This window comes from Hippoglossus stenolepis, chromosome 8 (assembly GCF_022539355.2).
Source record: "Hippoglossus stenolepis isolate QCI-W04-F060 chromosome 8, HSTE1.2, whole genome shotgun sequence".
In the NCBI taxonomy this organism is placed as follows: domain Eukaryota; kingdom Metazoa; phylum Chordata; class Actinopteri; order Pleuronectiformes; family Pleuronectidae; genus Hippoglossus; species Hippoglossus stenolepis.
The window spans coordinates 26,760,985-26,778,589 of NC_061490.1; the positions used below are offsets into that span (position 1 = coordinate 26,760,985).

Genomic DNA, 17,605 nt, shown 5'->3' on the forward strand with positions numbered 1-17,605 from the left:
TTTATGGTCTGTTTGACTCTAAATGATCATAATTCACGAAATGAACATCAGCTGTTTGAAGAAGACTTGAAACTAGAGACTGAGACAGAAACTCCTGAATGTTTACTGACGTTATAAAGTGAGAAGTCACTTTCTATAGACTTCTAGAGAAACTACCAGAGGAGTCGCCCCCTGCTGGTCACTACACAGAACACAGGTTTCAGGCTTCACCTTCTTCAGTAACTGCATTCAAAGATTGTTGCGTCACAGTGAAGCAACGAGACCGTCTCATTTCAAATGTGTCCTTCAGGTCAACATATCCCAGGATTCATAGTGCACCATGCAGCAGTGACGAAGCTAACAAGCTAGCTATGAGCTGTAGCTAACGATCCTTCTCTCGGGTTCAGTCATGAAGGAGGCGGCTCCCGAATCAGACCCAGTCACATGCTCTGGATTTTACAGGAGGAAGAAGATTTATCTTTACGATATATTTCAAGAACTATATTAACACAGAGAACTCTGAAGGACGTCATCCAGCTGCAGGTCACATCTGTCCAAACGTCACATGGCAATAAAAATCTGTTCGTCTAGTTTTTATCAAAACTTTATTTATAACTATTTTCATTTAAACTTTCAGCAGAAGAAACAGGAGCGGCAGACAAAATAAACACACACACACACACACACACAGTGGTTACACACACACACACACACCCACACACATGCACACACACTACACACCCACACACAGCTGTTACCTTATCATCCAGTTTCCTGGCGCTGAAGGAGAGCTCGATGTAGTCGTCGTTCCCCGTCAGCTCCTCCGCTGTGATCTAAACAAACACACACACACACACACACACTCTTGTGACATTTAACACAACTGAACATGAATGACAAATAAAGCCAAATCATTTGAACCGCCCCCTGGTGGCTACCTGCAGTATTGGTCATAAACCCCACCTCCTCCGTGTTAGCAGACGGGAACATGGACCAAAATAAAAAATCATCACGGAAAAAGAAGAGAAGCAAGAAAGAAAGAATAAGAGAGAGAGATGATTATGGAGGGGGAGAAGCAGTGAAGAATATAAAAAAAGAAAACTGGAAACAAAAAATGAAAGACAGAAGAAGGAAAGAAAGAATAGAGGAGTGAAAGATGACAGGAAGCAGCGATTAGCAGAAGAAAGGATGGAAGGAAGGAATCTAATAAGAAAAGGAAATGAATGGAGAGAAGAATGACGGTAAAAGAAAAAAAGAGGAAACAGAAAAAAGAAATAAAACTGATTGTGTAACTGCAGCAGCTTCCTGTTCACAGAACCTTTCAAAATAAATCCTCCTGAACGAGGGACGTTCAGCTGTGGATCAATGACGACTCAGAGGACACCAGAGGATCAGGTGACTCAGTGACTCCGCCCATTTCAACTAAATACATTGAACTTCGTGAAGAATCAAACTGTGTCCATGTGTATCCACGGAAACAGATTGTAATCGGATTACAAATGATCACACACACGATGAAGGGAACCAATCAGAGAGAGACTCACCGTGATGATGGTTTTTCCCACAGTTCCTCCAGGTCTGAGCAGAGCTTTAGACAGTTTCCTCTGAGAGATGATCTACACACACACAGACACACACAGAGACACACACAGAGAGACACACAGAGAGACAGACAGAGAGACACACAGAAAGAGACACAGCACACACAAACACACAGAGAGACACACAGAGAGACACACAGAGAGACACACAGAGAGACACACAGAGAGACACACACAGAGAGACACACACACACAGAGAGAGACACACACACACACACACACACACACACACACACACACACACACACACACACACACACACACACACACTTGATCAGTTTCACTTGATCTGATTGATCAATAATAAAATTCTGCAGATTTGAGCTCAGAGTCTCTAAATCATCCTAAACAGACGAGTTTCTTTGAAACTGAATATTTGTCGTCTGGACGTCGTGCAGGTGTCGAACGGACCAATGAGCTGCAGCTTAAATCAGCTTCACTCTTTCTTGTGTTTTTATGTTTGACGTTTGAGAAAAAACACATTTTACATGAAACTTTAAAACTTTGAAGTTGACACATTTCCAGAAAGTGAGGATGATGTTGATTGATCTGGTTTCAGATCTGGTTTCAGATCTGGACCTGGATTTAGATCTGGTTTTAGACCTGGACCTGGACTTGTATGGACTTGTATGGTCTCAGTTCCCTCGTGTCTCTTGCAGCTCTGTCGGGTCGTATAAACTCAGCTGCTCTGGTCATCATGAAGCTGCATTGTTTGAAAACTGTTTCCTCTTCGTCATGGACCTAAAGTTCGTCTCCTGGCTCCGTCCTCTCTCCTCTTCCTCAGAGGGGGTTTCTGGCGGTTTCTTCCAGGCCCGTCAGCAGAGCGTCGACCATCTGGCCGGTGAAGGAGCTGGCATCCGTCGGCGTGACGCCGCTGGCAGAGACAAAGACGAGGAGGAGGAGGAGCGAGGGGGAGTCTCCAACCATGGTGGGAGCTGATTGTTCCGTCTCAGCCTTGGCTGCTGCTCCTCATCTTCTGCTCTGCTTGTTCAAACTCTTCCAACACGGTTTCCCGCCCCCGCCACCAGGAAACTCAAAACTTCGCTCGCCATCCGGCCATGATGAGAAGAATTAACTTCGATTTATAACCGGGCCAACGGCAGATGGAGAAAAAACTGCTAAAGTCTATATTTAATATTTAAGACAGGACCATTTAAGATTTATTTAAGATGTAATATCATCTATAAATATAATCTGTAAATATAATCTGTGAGTGTAATATATAAATATAATCCGTGAGAATAATCTGTAAATATAATCTCTGAGTATGATCTGTGAGAATAATCTTTAAGTATATTATATAAATAAAATATGTGAGTATAATGTATAAATATAATCTGTGAGTATAATGTATAAATATAATACATATTGTATAATATCACCTGTCCCAGCGTGCACTCCACTGAGCCCAGGAAGTCGGCCTCCTTCAGGCCGTTGCTGTTGATGTCGTACAACTCGAAGCGTAGACGCTGCACCTCTTCAAAGTAGAAGTCCAGAGTGAAAACCTTAGAGTATGTGGGGTTCACACAGCTGCGCATCGCCTCTGTCCGGTCCACCTGCAGGAGACACCGACACACAACACCAGGAATTATATTTATTAAATAATTATATCACATTAGTTTTTTATATTAACAGAATAAAATGATGAGTAGTGAACTGAAAGGACGACACACAGGAAGTGGAAGACCTCTCAGTCCCGCCTACACTGATTGATTGACAGGTGATCTTAGTGGGACGGTCGGTACAGCTGAGGACATGAACTGTCCCTGGGCTCAAGATTCAAGGCAGAGCTGCCATAGGAGGAGGAGACACAAAGAGACACAACGTGACACAAAGAGACACATGAGAGACACAAAGAGACACAACAAGACACAAAGAGACACATGAGAGACACAACAAGACACAAAGAGACACAACATGACACAAAGAGACACATGAGAGACACAAAGAGACACAACAAGACACAAAGAGAAACATGAGAGACACTGGAGAGACACAAAGAGACACAACAAGACACATGAGAGACACATGATAGAGACACAAGGAGACACATGAGAGACACATGAAGATAGAGACAAGCAAAGACTGCTGGACACTTTAACTTTAGTTTATGTGTTTGTGTATAAAAGCATTTCGGTGACTGATTCTTTTTCTGTGATTTTACTTCCAATCCTCCAAAGATCGATCAGTGTTTGATCTGATCTTCACAAAGTGAAGGCCTGAGGACGTCTCTTGTCTCTTGGAGACGTCAGACGTCATTGGTTCGGCGGTTCGAGGCTGACTAAAGGAGACGATCTGAGAGGGAAGTGGGACGAGAGGAAAAATAAAAGCAGCAGCAGAGAGAACATGAAGAGAAGTTTGAGTCCGTGTGGACGTTTCATCTGCGTTTCCACCGCCGCTAAAAATACTTGAAGTGGGTCAATGGAACCAGGTCTGACCGAGTCACACACACAAACACACTGACAAACAACTTGACAACTTTAATGACAAACATTTAAAAACAACACATTCACAAACACAGACGTTTAAAAACTGATCTCAGATCAGATGTCCAGGATTTATTTTGATGTCGCTGCAGCTTTAAGTTAAATTCTTCTCTTCAACATGTTCATGAGTTTAAAAAGTGTTATCGTTATAGACCAGATATTCTGTGTGTGTGTGTGTGTGTTCTCCTCTTCAACATTTGCATGTGTTATATAATATCCACTGAAACTTAAAAATATGATCAAATATTATGGTAATTTAAATCTTATTAAACAACTGTAGAATTAAAATAAAAAACACAAGAACTTCAGCATTAAAAGATTCAGTGAATAAAAGAGCAGACTGGAGCACATGTGGTCACTCAGCCAGATGTTGAGCCTGTGTCATCTCATCCCCTCATGTATCACAGAGATGATCAGAAACTCAGAAATAAGGTGATAAATAATCATTGTAAACAAACTGTCCCTCAAACAGCTCAAGTGTTTCTCAGTCCTCAGAAGAACCAAAACCGAAGGTCAGGAAGAAAAGAAACCAAAAGTCAAACGAAGTCGAAATAAACGAGAATGAAAACATTAAAATCATCACAACCAGAAACTATAGCTGAGTTCATTCAGGTTGCCGTGGCGACCTACCTCCATCCACTGTCCGTGGGACTTCATTTTGAGGACGACGCAGGGGTCGGGTTTGGACAGAGCGTCTCGGTCTGAGATTCCTTTACAGGTGAGTCGCAGTTCCACTTTGGTCAGACAGGGGCTGCTGAAGAGACCCAGGGAGTTGGCCGCTGACTCGTAGATGTCACTCATGGTGGAGGCGGGACAGGAAGTCTACGTGAGGACAAATGATTGGTTAAGGGGACACATTATCACTCAGTTCCTTACAACAGGATTCTCCATGTTGTTGTCCTCTGGTAGCTGAGGCTGGTTGTTTTCTTCCTGAAGGAGGTCATGTGACAGGAGCCTGACTACGTCATGACTGAAAAGACCCAATCAGCAACAGGTTGTGAGCGTCTACGTCATCGGTTCCAAACGCCTCCGTTTCTGTTCGTCAAGCTAAAAACTTTCTAAAACTCCAGAGTAGTTTGTTTTAAAATGAAAACGTAGTCGTGAAGATGTACTTTAAGTTTTTTAAAGATGTCAGAACTTAGTTTTAAAAACAATCGTGATTAGGAGAAAGTAGTTCCTCCTCTGTTTGATTGTGGCGGAGGCAGAAATGTGTTTTATGTCTAAATCATCTCCAAAAAACAATGACGTCATTTATCTTTGTCATTTGCAGGAAATCAATTCTGTGAGCATTCATATTTTATTTTATTATCTTTTTATTCCATTTGCTCACAGAAATGTAAAAGTCTAAAGACAAACTCATTCAAAATATTTTCTACTGTTTCATGTAACAACATCATGTGTTTGATGATTTATCACATTTATTTAAAACCATGTTCACTTGTTCACACATTTTAAATTCAGTGAGGACCTGCACTAACGCAGCACCACACTAACCGTCCTGATTCTTTGTTTCTATTTAAGATTTCGATCTAAAAGAAAATGACAATTTACATAAAAATGATTTGATTATTTTCAGTAAAAAGGAAAATGTCTTTTCTGCTAATGTCAGTTTAAAAAATGTTCACAAAGGCAAAACAAGTGGAAAAAAACACGTTCAGTTTTTGTTTCCAATTTTGAAAAACATGTCCACAAAAGATGTTCGGAAAATGTCAATCTCCACTTTCCAAAACCATCAACACTCAATATCCTCACTCGATATAACTTTTCAGAAATGTCGTCAGTTTCCAAACTTCATCCAAACGTCTCCACTTTAAAAAGTCATAACTGCAAAAATATGATGTCAACGTTAGGAAGAATTTCCAAATTGTGTTCGACAATATCGTCTGAGAAAGTTCACGTTTATTTTGTCGCATTATTCCTGAATTTAACTTTTTCCTTTTTAAAGCCAAAAATATGTGAAAGAAGAATAAAAGACAGATTTTCTATTTGAAGAAATAGTGTTTGATCAGATTTGAACGTTTGGCATCTTCATGTTCTATCGTCTGATCTTCAGCCTCCATCGTCTCCGTCGTCTGAGGACCTCCACCATCGGAACCATTTCCGCTGCGTCAGGAATCGAATCTCCACTTCAACCACCAATCACTTCATCAGCTCCGGCCATTATCCCATCAGCAGCACTCGCATCCGATTAACCTCTGGCAGAGCGAGGCAGCGGCGTCCGAGCGCCCAGCATTAATGTTCTGCACAGGAAGCTACAGATACCGTCCTGTAAAAATACCCTCACGCCGCCGGCTCCGGTTACACAGCATGAGGAGGAAGGACGGAATCCAGGAGGTTGTTTGAAAACACACCACAGATCTGTAGACGATCAGTTTTCACTGTAAAGTCACTGAAATACAGCAACATGAGGATTTCTCAGGGAGAGCAGCAACAAAATGACAAATCAGAAAATACACGTATTTTGAAAAATTGTCGTCAAACATCGAGTTTCTTCTCCTTCGGTGACGAGTCGGGTCGCAGGAGCAAAGAAGTGATCGAAGAAAACAAGAGTTAACGTTGGTGTCTTCACTTCTGGAGGAAGAACTTGGTGAGTAAAGAAATGAAAATAAAAAAATATTGAGTGGACGTGTTGATGAGGTTTCTAACACGTGACGGACGTGAAACTGGAAGAACACAAAGATCTCAGGATGAAGAAGAGGAGCCGTACACGTAGAAGATGAAGACGTCCACTTGGAAACACGAGGAGGTTCCAGATCTTCTGGTGATGAGGGCCGACGCCGGTGTGGATGAGCTGTAAACAACAACACTGATCTTTCCACAGCAGAGTTTATACGTCATGTCCGGCCTCCTGCTGCTCTACAGGCTCCGCCCCTGCTGCTCTACAGGCTCCGCCCCTCGCCTGGATGTTCCCACATGTTCCTGTTTGAACGAGTCGGACCCGACAACCTGCTGCTGCTGCTTCACAAACACCAACTACACAACATGCACTGACTCTATTGTGTGGACATTGTCACCTTGAACAGCACAGACGGATGTCAGCGTGTTTTAGTGAACTCTGTTCTCACACTTTATTCCTGCTGGTGGACAGATTGTGTTTCTAACAGGAAGTTACAGAGAATGAGTCTCTTCTCTGATGTTTCTGAGGATAAACGGGTCAAACAGATTGTGGAGAATCCTCCGTCAGATAAATTCCGATTTAACAAGAAAAACCAAGGTAAACAGTGACAGTGATGATGAACAAAGTTTCACGTGGATGAAGTGATGAAAGAAATTGAAACACTCGTACGGAGGATTTAAAAATGACGGAGCTGCAGGTTAATCTGTGGTTTCTGATCTCATCCGCACGGACCAACGTTTACTGTTATCTCTGTTCATCATCATGTCTGATTAACAATCTGTCGACCTCTGCTTCACATGATTTCCACCCTGATTCAAACTGTTTTTTAACACTCACAGAACGACTGAACAACTACAGACGTAGAAACACTGAGAAAATAAACGAGGTCCATTCTCCTGTCTCATGAATCTCACTCATCTGTCATTCAAACACTCATTGAAAATGACATTTCCATATGATCCGGCCCATTTGTCTTCATGTTCCGTTTCCTGCTCTGAGCTGGAACTGATTCATTTTGTTATTTAAACGACGACACTTTTCACACCTGAGAGTCTGAAGCTTCATGTGTTTGTTCCATAGTGGGCTGCGTCTACCTATACTTGACTCTGATTGGTTTGTAGACGGCGTCTGACGTGTTGTCAGTTGGGGGTAGTAGTCTCTCTGTTTGAATGGAGAAAATGAATGAAGCGTTTCATCTGGTTGCCATGGTAACAGCATGATGGTATCACTAGCAGCATCAGCACCCGATTAAAGTTTGGTGCGTTGGTCTGAGGAACCTTTCACACCTGATATTTAGGTTCAGACTAAACTGAAGTTTGAAGGTCTGAAACAAACAAGGTGTGAACGAGTCCAAACCCTGGAGCTACGACAACACTGAGAAACACTGAGGCATGTTACAGATCACATCATTGAACATGTATGTTACATCTGTACAGAGGGTTAGGGCGCGTCAGGGTTTCAACACCAGGACGTGTTCAGAACTGATAGTTATCACTAGTGAGGATTAATCAGTTCCTCAGGTTTAAACACACACACACACACACTTGTCTCTCTGTAGTTGTGAGGAAACTCATTGGCATAATACATTCCCCAGCCCCTTACCCTACCTTAAACCTGATTCTAACCTAACCCTAACCTAACCCATAACCATCACAACTAACCCTAAAACCAAGTCTGACCCTCAAACAGCTCATTGAATTTGTGAGGACCAGCCACAAAGTCCTCATAACTATAGAAAGACACACACAAACAGTCGTCATTGTTTTGCCTCCTGCTCCAACAGAATATTGACTGACTTTAACCACAGCAGCATCTCAACACCTCCTCTCTCTCTATTGTCTCTATTGTCTCTAACATGTTCTGACTCCAGTTCTCTGTCTCTCACATGTCTCTAACATGTTCTGACTCCAGTTCTCTGTCTCTCACATGTCTCTAACATGTTCTGAACCATGTTCTGAATCCAGTTCTGTCTCTAACACGTTTCAGACATGTTCCGACTCCAGTTCTCTGTCTCTAACATGTCTCTAACATGTTCCGACTCCAGTTCTCTGTCTCTAACATGTCTCTAACATGTCTCTAACATGTTCTGAATCCAGTTCTCTGTCTCTAACACGTTTCAGACATGTTCTGACTCCAGTTCTCTGTCTCTAACATGTTCTGACTCCAGTTATCTGTCTCTAACATGTCTCTAACATGTTCTGACTCCAGTTCTCTGTCTCTAACATGTTCTGACTCCAGTTCTCGTCTCTAACATGTCTCTAACATGTTCTGACTCCAGTTCTCTGTCTCTAACACGTTTCAGACATGTCCTGACTCCAGTTCTCTGTCTCTAACATGTCTCTAACATGTCCTGAACCATGTTCTGAATCCAGTTCTCTGTCTCTAACATGTCTCTAACATGTCCTGAACCATGTTCTGAATCCAGTTCTCTGTCTCTAACATGTCTCTAACATGTCCTGAACCATGTCCTGACTCCAGTTCTCTGTCTCTAACATGTCTCTAACATGTCCTGAACCATGTTCTGACTCCAGTTATCTGTCTCTAACATGTCTCTAACATGTTCTGACTCCAGTTCTCTGTCTCTAACACGTTTCAGACATGTCCTGACTCCAGTTCTCTGTCTCTAACACGTTTCAGACATGTCCTGACTCCAGTTCTCTGTCTCTAACATGTCTCTAACATGTCCTGAACCATGTTCTGACTCCAGTTCTCTGTCACACATGCAGAAACATGATGGGATCAGATGAAGTCCATGTGAGATGACAGAAGTCACAGAAAGCGTTTTACCTGCTCACAGCCTCAGAGAGAAGAAGCATCAGAAAGTTTCCGGATTCAGCTCCGCTTCATCTTCATCTTCATCTTCTTCCTCCTGCTCCTCCTGCTCCTCCTCCACCTCCTCCTGTGGCTGCCGGAGCCTCTGCAGCCTGCAGCCGCCTCTCACGCCTTTATAGCGGGGGAAGCCTCACACACACACCGGGGAGGAGGAGACACGGAGAGAGGCAGCGGGCTGCAGCGCCCCCTGCCGGCCGAGCACAGGGAGCACAGGCCGGGGAGGAGCGACGACCACATCGACGGAGAAACACGAAGGAGCGGGAGACACTTATTGTTATTGTTATTAAATCACCTGAACACAGAAACACATGAAAATCATTGTTTATTTTTTAAAGAAAGCTGAATCTGATTATTTTACCTCAAATAAAAAAACTACGGGATTCAGATTCAAACTTAAATATTATAATAAAATAAAACGGGACAGAAACTGTGATGAGCTGCCGGAACAACTTTAGTTTGAAAAGCTGAAACCGGAAGTGAGGAGAGAGGAGAGAAAGTCGTTAAATGCGGAAGTTTGAAGAAGTTTGTTTCCTCAGAATCATCGTGAAGAAGTTTGAAGAAGTTTGAAGAAGTTTGAAGAAGTTTGATGAGACGCGAAGCGACGAGTGTGAACTTTGTTTCCTGATCCAACGTGAGTTCACCAACTCTTATTTTATTTCATGTGACTTCCGCTCCGCTGAGTCGTTTCTGTCATGAGAGGAAACCGATCAAACTCTAAATTATAACATTTAACATCGGCTCTTTTCTAAAGTGACGTTTTATCCATTAAAACGTTCACATGTGAGTTATTAGAACATCACATACACACACACACTCAGACACACACACACACACACACACACACCACACACACACACACACACACACACACACACACACACACTCCTCACACTTTTACTTTCATGAACTATCCACATCTTATAAGTTCACTGCCTCTGACTCTTCACCTGGACGTCACCTGCAGTGATGGGCAGTAAATAAGTACCTTTAAATTTAAATAAGTACCTTTACTTATTTACTGTACTTGAGTACATTTGTCACTTTACTTGAGTAGATTTACTTCCAGGTACACACATGACAAAGGTTTTCAGGAGTTTTAATAAAATATACAAATATTCTTTGAAATGTGAAGATGTTCAGTATTTTCGATCTTAAAATGAACTGTTGTAGAGTTTCACAGAACAAGAACTGAGTCGCAGATTGAGAACTGGTGTTTGTGCTGCACAGTCCGTGTTGTGTTGCTCTGACACTGAAGCCTGTGGTATGTGTCGCTGCCATGTGACATCTTCCTATTCCTCTACTGTCAGAATGGACATTTTAGTGGAAGGACAGCGTGTCCACATGTAATGTCTTCCTGACCGAAGAACCACTCTGGACTCTTTGGACCTGAGTGTGAGTTTCTCGTGTTTTAGGGTTTAAATAGTTCAGTGTTGGTGCCGAGTGGATCGGAGCTGCAGGTTTACTTCTGTTTGTGTTGTTGTTGTGTGACGTTCACATTATTTCCTCCACCAACACAAACACATTGTTGATATTAAACATTTACACACAAAAATAATCATTTTAGGTTTATCAGCCTGGCTGCTAGCTGCTAGCTGCTAGCAGAGACGATACATAAAGACAACCACAGATGTGTAGCAGCTAGCTGTCTTTGGTTCAGGACAAACACATGATGACCTTCAGGAAACATGGTTTCTGACATCACGTTCAACCATCTCGCTCTGACATCATGTGTCGTCCTGTGACACAGGAACTCTCTCTGTTGTGTCTCAGCTCCATCATGGCGTCTGAAGTTTATTCTGTCACGACGGCTCCGAACCCCAAATCTTCCTGGTTCCAGGTTCCATCGGAGCGTCTGGACAAACGCCGCTTCGTGGTCAAAGTCATTGAAGTGGTGAGTTCAAAGATCCTGAAACTGTTGTATTTCTGTTTGTTTCATTCAAACACATACAGCTGAGTCAGGACCTGTTGCTTCATCGTGTGTGTGTGTGTGTGTGTGTGTGTGTGTGTGTGTGTGTGTGTGTGTGTGTGTGTGTGTGTGTGTGTGTGTGTGTGTGTGTGTGTGTGTGTGTGTGTGTGTGTGTGTGTGTGTGTGTGTGTGTGTGTGTGTGTGTGTGTGGACACTGGGAAGTGAAAGTGTAGCAGAGCTGTCGTTAGCAGATCTCTGAGCTGCTGTTGCAACATTTAACGGGAGCAGGAGCTCAGAAAAAGCGGATGTTCAGGTTGACCTTCCCATGATGCCTCTGTGTTATCATGGTTTCATTGAGACAATGTAGAAAAACTAAATGATGGCAGGTGTAGGTGGGCGTGTCCTCCAGCTCAGTCAGGCTCCACCCCTGCTCCTCCAAATATGGTTACTTCTGGTTTCAAACAACCAAGATGGCGCAGGACGTCATGTCAAACTGAGGCTCCAGAGCAGCAGCTGACGAACCAGCCGGTGACGTCACTGACGGTTGATACTCGACCCCCTGATGAAAACCTGAAGTATGCGATGGGAATTAAACTGTAGCCATGATGCTGCAAACCTGCTGCCAGCTCAGTGTGCGTTTCACACCTCTGACGTCAGACGCTCTGATTTCACTCTGTGGCTCAGGGTTTGTCTCAGTTTCAGGGAAACAGAGTTTTTATATACTGACACGTTCCAATAATAAAACCCAGTGGCCCAGTTTGGTTCACCACATGATCCAAACACACAGCGCAGAGACACTGCACTATAACAACTATATTACTTGTCAATAAGTTAATAGATTGTTTGATTTGTAAAACGTAAGTAAATGTTGTGAAATGATGTCACAGTTACACCCGTAATTTAAATTTATAGAATTTTTACAAGGACACACACACACAGACACACACACACACACACACACACACACACACACACACACACACACACACACACACACACACACACACGTTTAGATGGAAATACAGAATAAAAACAACAAATAAGAGTAAACATTAAGAGCAGAATCAACAATTGGTCATTTTCCGATTTCCTAAAAGACAGAGGAGAATCGTTGATCCTGATTTAAAGTTGTTTCTCGTGTGAAGACGACAAAGTGGACGCTGCCTCTCCCGGTGTGTTCGGCTTCTGGACAGGTCCGGGGCGGTGAGGGGCCGACGAAGGAGGCGGCCTCTAACGGACCTCAACAGTGTGACGTGCTCTGACATGTGCAGAAACTTCATATTTTCTGGTGTTCAAATTTAGGAAACAGTGATGGATAATTTTTCATAATTTCCTCCTATTTTCAATAATTTTACCGATAATCAGCAGATTTATAATCGTTTCTGTCTCAATATCATGTTCTGAAACTGTCTCCTCTGCTGATTTTAGTTTTACTCAGTGAAACGGCCTGTGGGAGAAAGGGTCACTGCCGCCAGATGTTTGTGACCTGATGTTCTTCGTTTCCTCTGTCAGATCTTCTCCTTCGTGGCCTTCATCCTGGAGGAGGTGGTCAGCAGCTGTAACAGCTGCTTCGCCCTCTACTTCTTTGAGTTTGTCAGCTGCACGGCGTTCCTCTTCACCCTGCTGCTTCTCGTCCTCCTCTCCACCACCCTGCACGCCAGGGTCGGCGTCGCCTGCTGGGCAAGTCTGGTAAGAGCTGCTCCACGTTTAATATGAGGAGGATGGAGAAGATCCAGACTCCGACTTGTTCTGTTGGTTCCATCCAAACTAACTCTGAACCTGAGCTCCTGCTGAGATCAGTGAAGGAATAGTTCCACTTAAAACAGTTTTCAATCCACTTCGTCCTAATCTGAACAAACTGTTCATCAAAGCTGATTTAAAAGAAAATTTATAATTCTCAAAGTTTCAATTATTCTCATGGGATGATTTGCTGATTTTCTGTGATTAGGAAAGGAGATGATTTAGTGGTTAGGAAAGGAGATGATTTAGTGGTTAGGAAAGGAGATGATTTAATGGTTAGGAAAGGAGATGATTTAGTGGTTAGGAAAGGAGATGATTTAGTGGTTAGGAAAGGAGATGATTTAATGGTTAGGAAAGGAGATGATTTAATGGTTAGGAAAGGAGATGATTTAATGGTTAGGAAAGGAGATGATTTAGTGGTTAGAAAGGAGATGATTTGGAAAGGAGATGATTTAGTGGTTAGGAAAGGAGATGATTTAGACTTTATGAACGCAGCCTGACTGCAAATGACGTCATCACCACAAGATGGCTGTGTCTGAGATATTTTGGCTTCATTTCTGGTGTCATCCATCTTTATTTAGTGTCTGTGGTAAATAACAATGGTCATGTGATCATTGACCCAGTTCCGGTGTGGATCTGACGAACTGGACTCAGAGTTTAAAGTCTAATGGTTATAACTTATACTAATTACATGAATAACAATAATAACCGAGCCGGTTCCACATGTACCTGAGCCCCGGTTCTGCTTCTCTTTGGGGCCGGGGGCCCGGGGGGCCGGGGGCCGGGGCCCGGGGCGTGGCCGGGCTCTCGCTGCTCTCCCCCGGGGAACACTGAGGGCACAGCCCCGCTCTTTAGCGTGGGTTTGGGCGGGACGTTGAGTATCTTCGCCCGGTAGTCCTCCTCGTAGTCCTCCGGTGTGAAGTGCAGGCTGCACCCCCGGACGCCGCTGTACCGGGACACCGGGGTGTGCTGGTCGTACCGGGGGCTCCTGATGGCGGCCAGCCACGTCCTGCAGCGCTGCGGGTCTCTGGTCGGTAGACCGTGGAACACGACGCCCATAGATTTGGCCTCATCGTAGCTTCTACAGCCGGGAACACAGCACCCCCCCCACGGCATGTCTCCACCGTCAGACGGGTGAACCCTGATCTGTGGCATTCACACTAATTTACTAATCTAATATTTGTGGAAACGACTGTCGGCCATGTTTGTTTTCAGTGTTTGTTTACGTCACCAGTTTGTTTTGTAGAAGTTTGAGTTCTTCAGACCGAAGGAGGGTTCGATTCATCAGGAGTTACTTTCTACCAGAAGTTTTAGAATCTTTCAAAACTCTCCTCCTTCTCCTCTCCCTCCCCCTCCTTCTCCTCCTCCTTCTCCTCCTCCTTCTCCCTTCTCCTCCTTCTCCTTCCCCCGCTCCTCCTGTTTCTCCCTTCTCCCCCCCGCCCCCCTCCTCTCTGCAGGACTTCTGGTACACCTCCCTCATCGCCTTCTTGTTTCTCGTCTCCTCCATCATTTTTGCGGCGGACAACAACGGAACGAATCTGGAGAAAAGTGCTGTGGTGAGACACTATATCTCCTTTTCTCCTCCTTTCCTACCTCCTCCTCTCCTTGACTGCTTCCTTTCTTCTTTTCCTTCTATTGTTCCTCCCTTTTCTAGACACATTTTTCCCTTTCATACCTTCGCCAACTCCTCATGTAATTTCTCACCTCCTTTTTCTTCCTCTACCTCTTTCTGTCATTCCCTATCACCTTCTTTCCTTTCCTACCTCCTCTGTTCCTCATTGTTTGCTCTTTTACTCTCCTAGCTCCTTGTTTCCTCTCCTACCTCAGTCTTTCTTTTGCTACTTTCATCCCTGTCTCTTCATATCCTCCTTCTTCCTCATTGCTTCCTTGCCTCCTACCTCTCCTGTCTTTCCTTCTCTACCTCCTTCTCTGTCCACTTGTTTTCTTTCTTATCTCCTGATTTTATTCGACACCTCCTTCTTTCTTTCCCTCTCTTAACTTAACTGTTTCTTTTCCTCCCTCCTATTGGCCGAGTCTCCTTTCCTTGGCTGTTTCCTCGTCTCCTCTGCAGTTCTTCTTTTCTTTCTCTCCTCCTCCTTTTCTTTCTTTCTTAAGAATCTCTGCATTAACCTGGTTGTATTTTCCTCCTCCTCCAGGTGTTTGGTTTCATGGCGATGTCGGCGTTCTTCGTGGACCTCTTCTTCTTTTACAGAACCAGCGGATTTCCTTTTCAGAAGCCGCAGTCCGGTGGCGGCAGCCCCGCGGGGGGGGAGCCTCAAGTGGAGACGGAGAAACTCAACGCGGCAGAATGAGTTTTAATGTGTGTTCAATGCATTCAGAGCTTATTTTACACACTACTCCTTTTAATGTGGCGACCGGAGCGGCAGGTGGTCGACTTGACGTTTTTCTGAAATAAATTCAAATCCAGTTTTTAGTCGTTCAGAGTTGAGGAAACTTTGTTTTACAATTGGATCAATCTTCCGATAATCAAGGACTCACAGTGCAGAGTGTGACCAGGAGGAACGACACTAAAACCATGCAACCACTAAATGTTCTGCTTTACAGCAAATCGGTCATAAAGCTGAACGTTTTTCAACTTTAGTTAAACTGTTGCTCATTTGTATAAAAGTCAATATGAAACTTTCACGTCACACAAGGAAAAATATTTCAAATGAAACATTTAGAGAAGAAAAGGTCGACTGGTTGTGTTTTTCTGATGATTTAGAGAAAAGACGTTTTTCAACCTGTTACCGGACGAGTTCACAGCACGCCACAAGACGTCGATGATAAGAAGTGTCCAGCAGAGGGAGCTGTTTGTCGTCAGGCTTCTGCAATTCACTTATTAATCAAGATCAGCCAATCAGTTCAGTTCAATTTTATTTGTGTAGCAGCAAATCATAATCAACATTATCTCAAGGCTCTTTACACAGAAGGTCAATCTCACACACGGTGCCATAACTGATCAGGAAACAGGAAGTGAGTCACATATCACGTTTGCTGTCGCTGCTCTAACGGAAACGTTGAAAAATGAAATGAAGCAGCTGAAGTGACATCGCACACACGAGGTTCTTTACGTTTCGAGCTGCTGTCGTCTAACGAACCTACGGAAGAAAATCTGTCACTAAACTCAGAATTTTAAAGTTTAAACTCATTTTGATTTGAAGTGCGTCAGATCTGGTCTTTATTTCTAATTTCACCTTCGTACGTATAAAAGTTTCTTTATTTTAAATGTTTAATATTTTTAACTTGTTAAGAGATTTTTTTAGTCTTTTCTTCATCTTGTTCTAACTGATTTTTATTGTCTTAAAAACTTTATTCTCTTTTTATGAAGGAAATGTTGATGTTTTGTCGCAAATATAAATAATTTCTAAATATGAATCGAACGAGGAATCCAGCTGTTTGTCATTCTGTCTGAATTTTATCGATTTAAACTTTAGTTGTTTGTTTTCAGTCGGATGTTGATGTGAAATGTTCTGTTTCACTGGTCTGTTGATTTCTGAGATAATATTTGAGTCTGAATTTAGTTTGAATGAAGGAATGAATGTTTGATTAATTTAGTCTGAATTATCCAGAACAGAGTTTTGTTTGAATTTTCTATGATCAGGTTTGTTTGTTCCAGGTGGAAAGTTTCAAAAGGATTTGAACATTTTGGGTGAAGGAGCCAGTGAACGACTCGAATCAGACTAAAGTGATTTTACACTTTAGTCACAACAAAAAAATGTCTTTGTTCATATTTTAACTTTTATGCAACTGAAACCCACCAGTGAAGTTTTAACAAGTGTTTGTCTTTGCGTTCCTTCAAGAGGTCACAGGTTTCCTCTTGTTTTTTAGTTTTATTTAAATTCCAGAATTTCAGAAGACAGAATTGAAAGTGAAAATTAACTTTAAATCAGACGTGTTAAGATGATTAATTCAGGGTTTAATTGATGGAGCAGGAAATCTGAGGTGTGACACTTATTATATTGTTCATGTTTTACCTTTGACTCTGTATATTTACTGGAACCAATCAATGACAACTGTAAAATAAAACCTTGAATATACTGGAACCTTTTTAAAAATATTATTTTCTATTTCATGTAAGTCAGACAATCCAGAAAAGTTTTTTATATTTCAACATGATTCATGTTCACGACCAAACCAAGTTTATTTTGGAAGAGAGAAAAATGTTTTTATAATTTATACACAGAAAATCTACAATTTCTCTGATCAGTATTTTTTCTGTCGTGTAATAAACAGATTTTCAAAGAATAAATGTCAGAGTTTTTATTTGGATGTATTGATCAGTTTGAATCATGTTATTGATTTTTGAAAAGTGAAAATATAAAACATGAGATGCTGTGTGAGAAACGTGCACAGTTTATATATAAAACAAGAAACATCTGTATATAAAGATGATCAGTGACTGTATATAAAGATGATCAGTGACTGTATATAAAGATGATCA

General features: G+C 42.5%; 2 protein-coding genes across 3 annotated transcripts in view; one reads left to right on the top strand and one right to left on the bottom strand.

Annotated features, from left to right (window-relative positions):
* Positions 1-9,584, bottom strand: part of cpne4a (copine IVa) — a 29,092-nt gene extending 19,508 nt beyond the window's left edge. The window contains exons 1-5 of the mRNA XM_035163844.2: positions 9,471-9,584; positions 4,697-4,888; positions 2,963-3,136; positions 1,524-1,595; positions 738-812 (exon numbers count right to left, since the gene is read on the bottom strand). Of these exons, the coding sequence (XP_035019735.1) occupies positions 738-812; positions 1,524-1,595; positions 2,963-3,136; positions 4,697-4,867 (492 nt within the window). The 5' untranslated portion in view covers positions 4,868-4,888; positions 9,471-9,584. The remainder of the gene's footprint in view (positions 1-737; positions 813-1,523; positions 1,596-2,962; positions 3,137-4,696; positions 4,889-9,470) is intronic.
* Positions 9,585-9,987: 403 nt separating this feature from the next.
* cmtm6 (CKLF-like MARVEL transmembrane domain containing 6) lies at positions 9,988-17,409 on the top strand. 2 transcript variants are annotated; one of them, XM_035163846.2, is made up of 5 exons: positions 9,988-10,146; positions 11,286-11,406; positions 12,934-13,110; positions 14,619-14,717; positions 15,318-17,409. In XM_035163846.2, exons 2-5 carry the CDS (start codon positions 11,293-11,295, stop codon positions 15,471-15,473), a joined length of 546 nt encoding a protein of 181 aa, XP_035019737.1. In that variant the 5' UTR covers positions 9,988-10,146; positions 11,286-11,292; the 3' UTR covers positions 15,474-17,409. The 2 variants fall into 2 exon arrangements, with proteins under 2 accessions (XP_035019737.1, XP_035019736.1); XM_035163845.2 differs by having other exon boundaries at positions 9,989-10,146; positions 11,263-11,406.
* The last annotated feature ends 196 nt before the right edge of the window (positions 17,410-17,605 follow it).

What these genes read in the sequence shown, in the direction of transcription:
- cmtm6 (XM_035163846.2), top strand. Translation starts at nt 11,293, where the DNA reads ATGGCGTCTGAAGTTTATTCTGTCACGACGGCTCCGAACCCCAAATCT. An exon ending in TGGTCAAAGTCATTGAAGTG is followed by an intron (nt 11,407 to 12,933) that starts GTGAGTTCAAAG and finishes TTCCTCTGTCAG; the next exon opens with ATCTTCTCCTTCGTGGCCTT. An exon ending in TCGCCTGCTGGGCAAGTCTG is followed by an intron (nt 13,111 to 14,618) that starts GTAAGAGCTGCT and finishes TCCTCTCTGCAG; the next exon opens with GACTTCTGGTACACCTCCCT.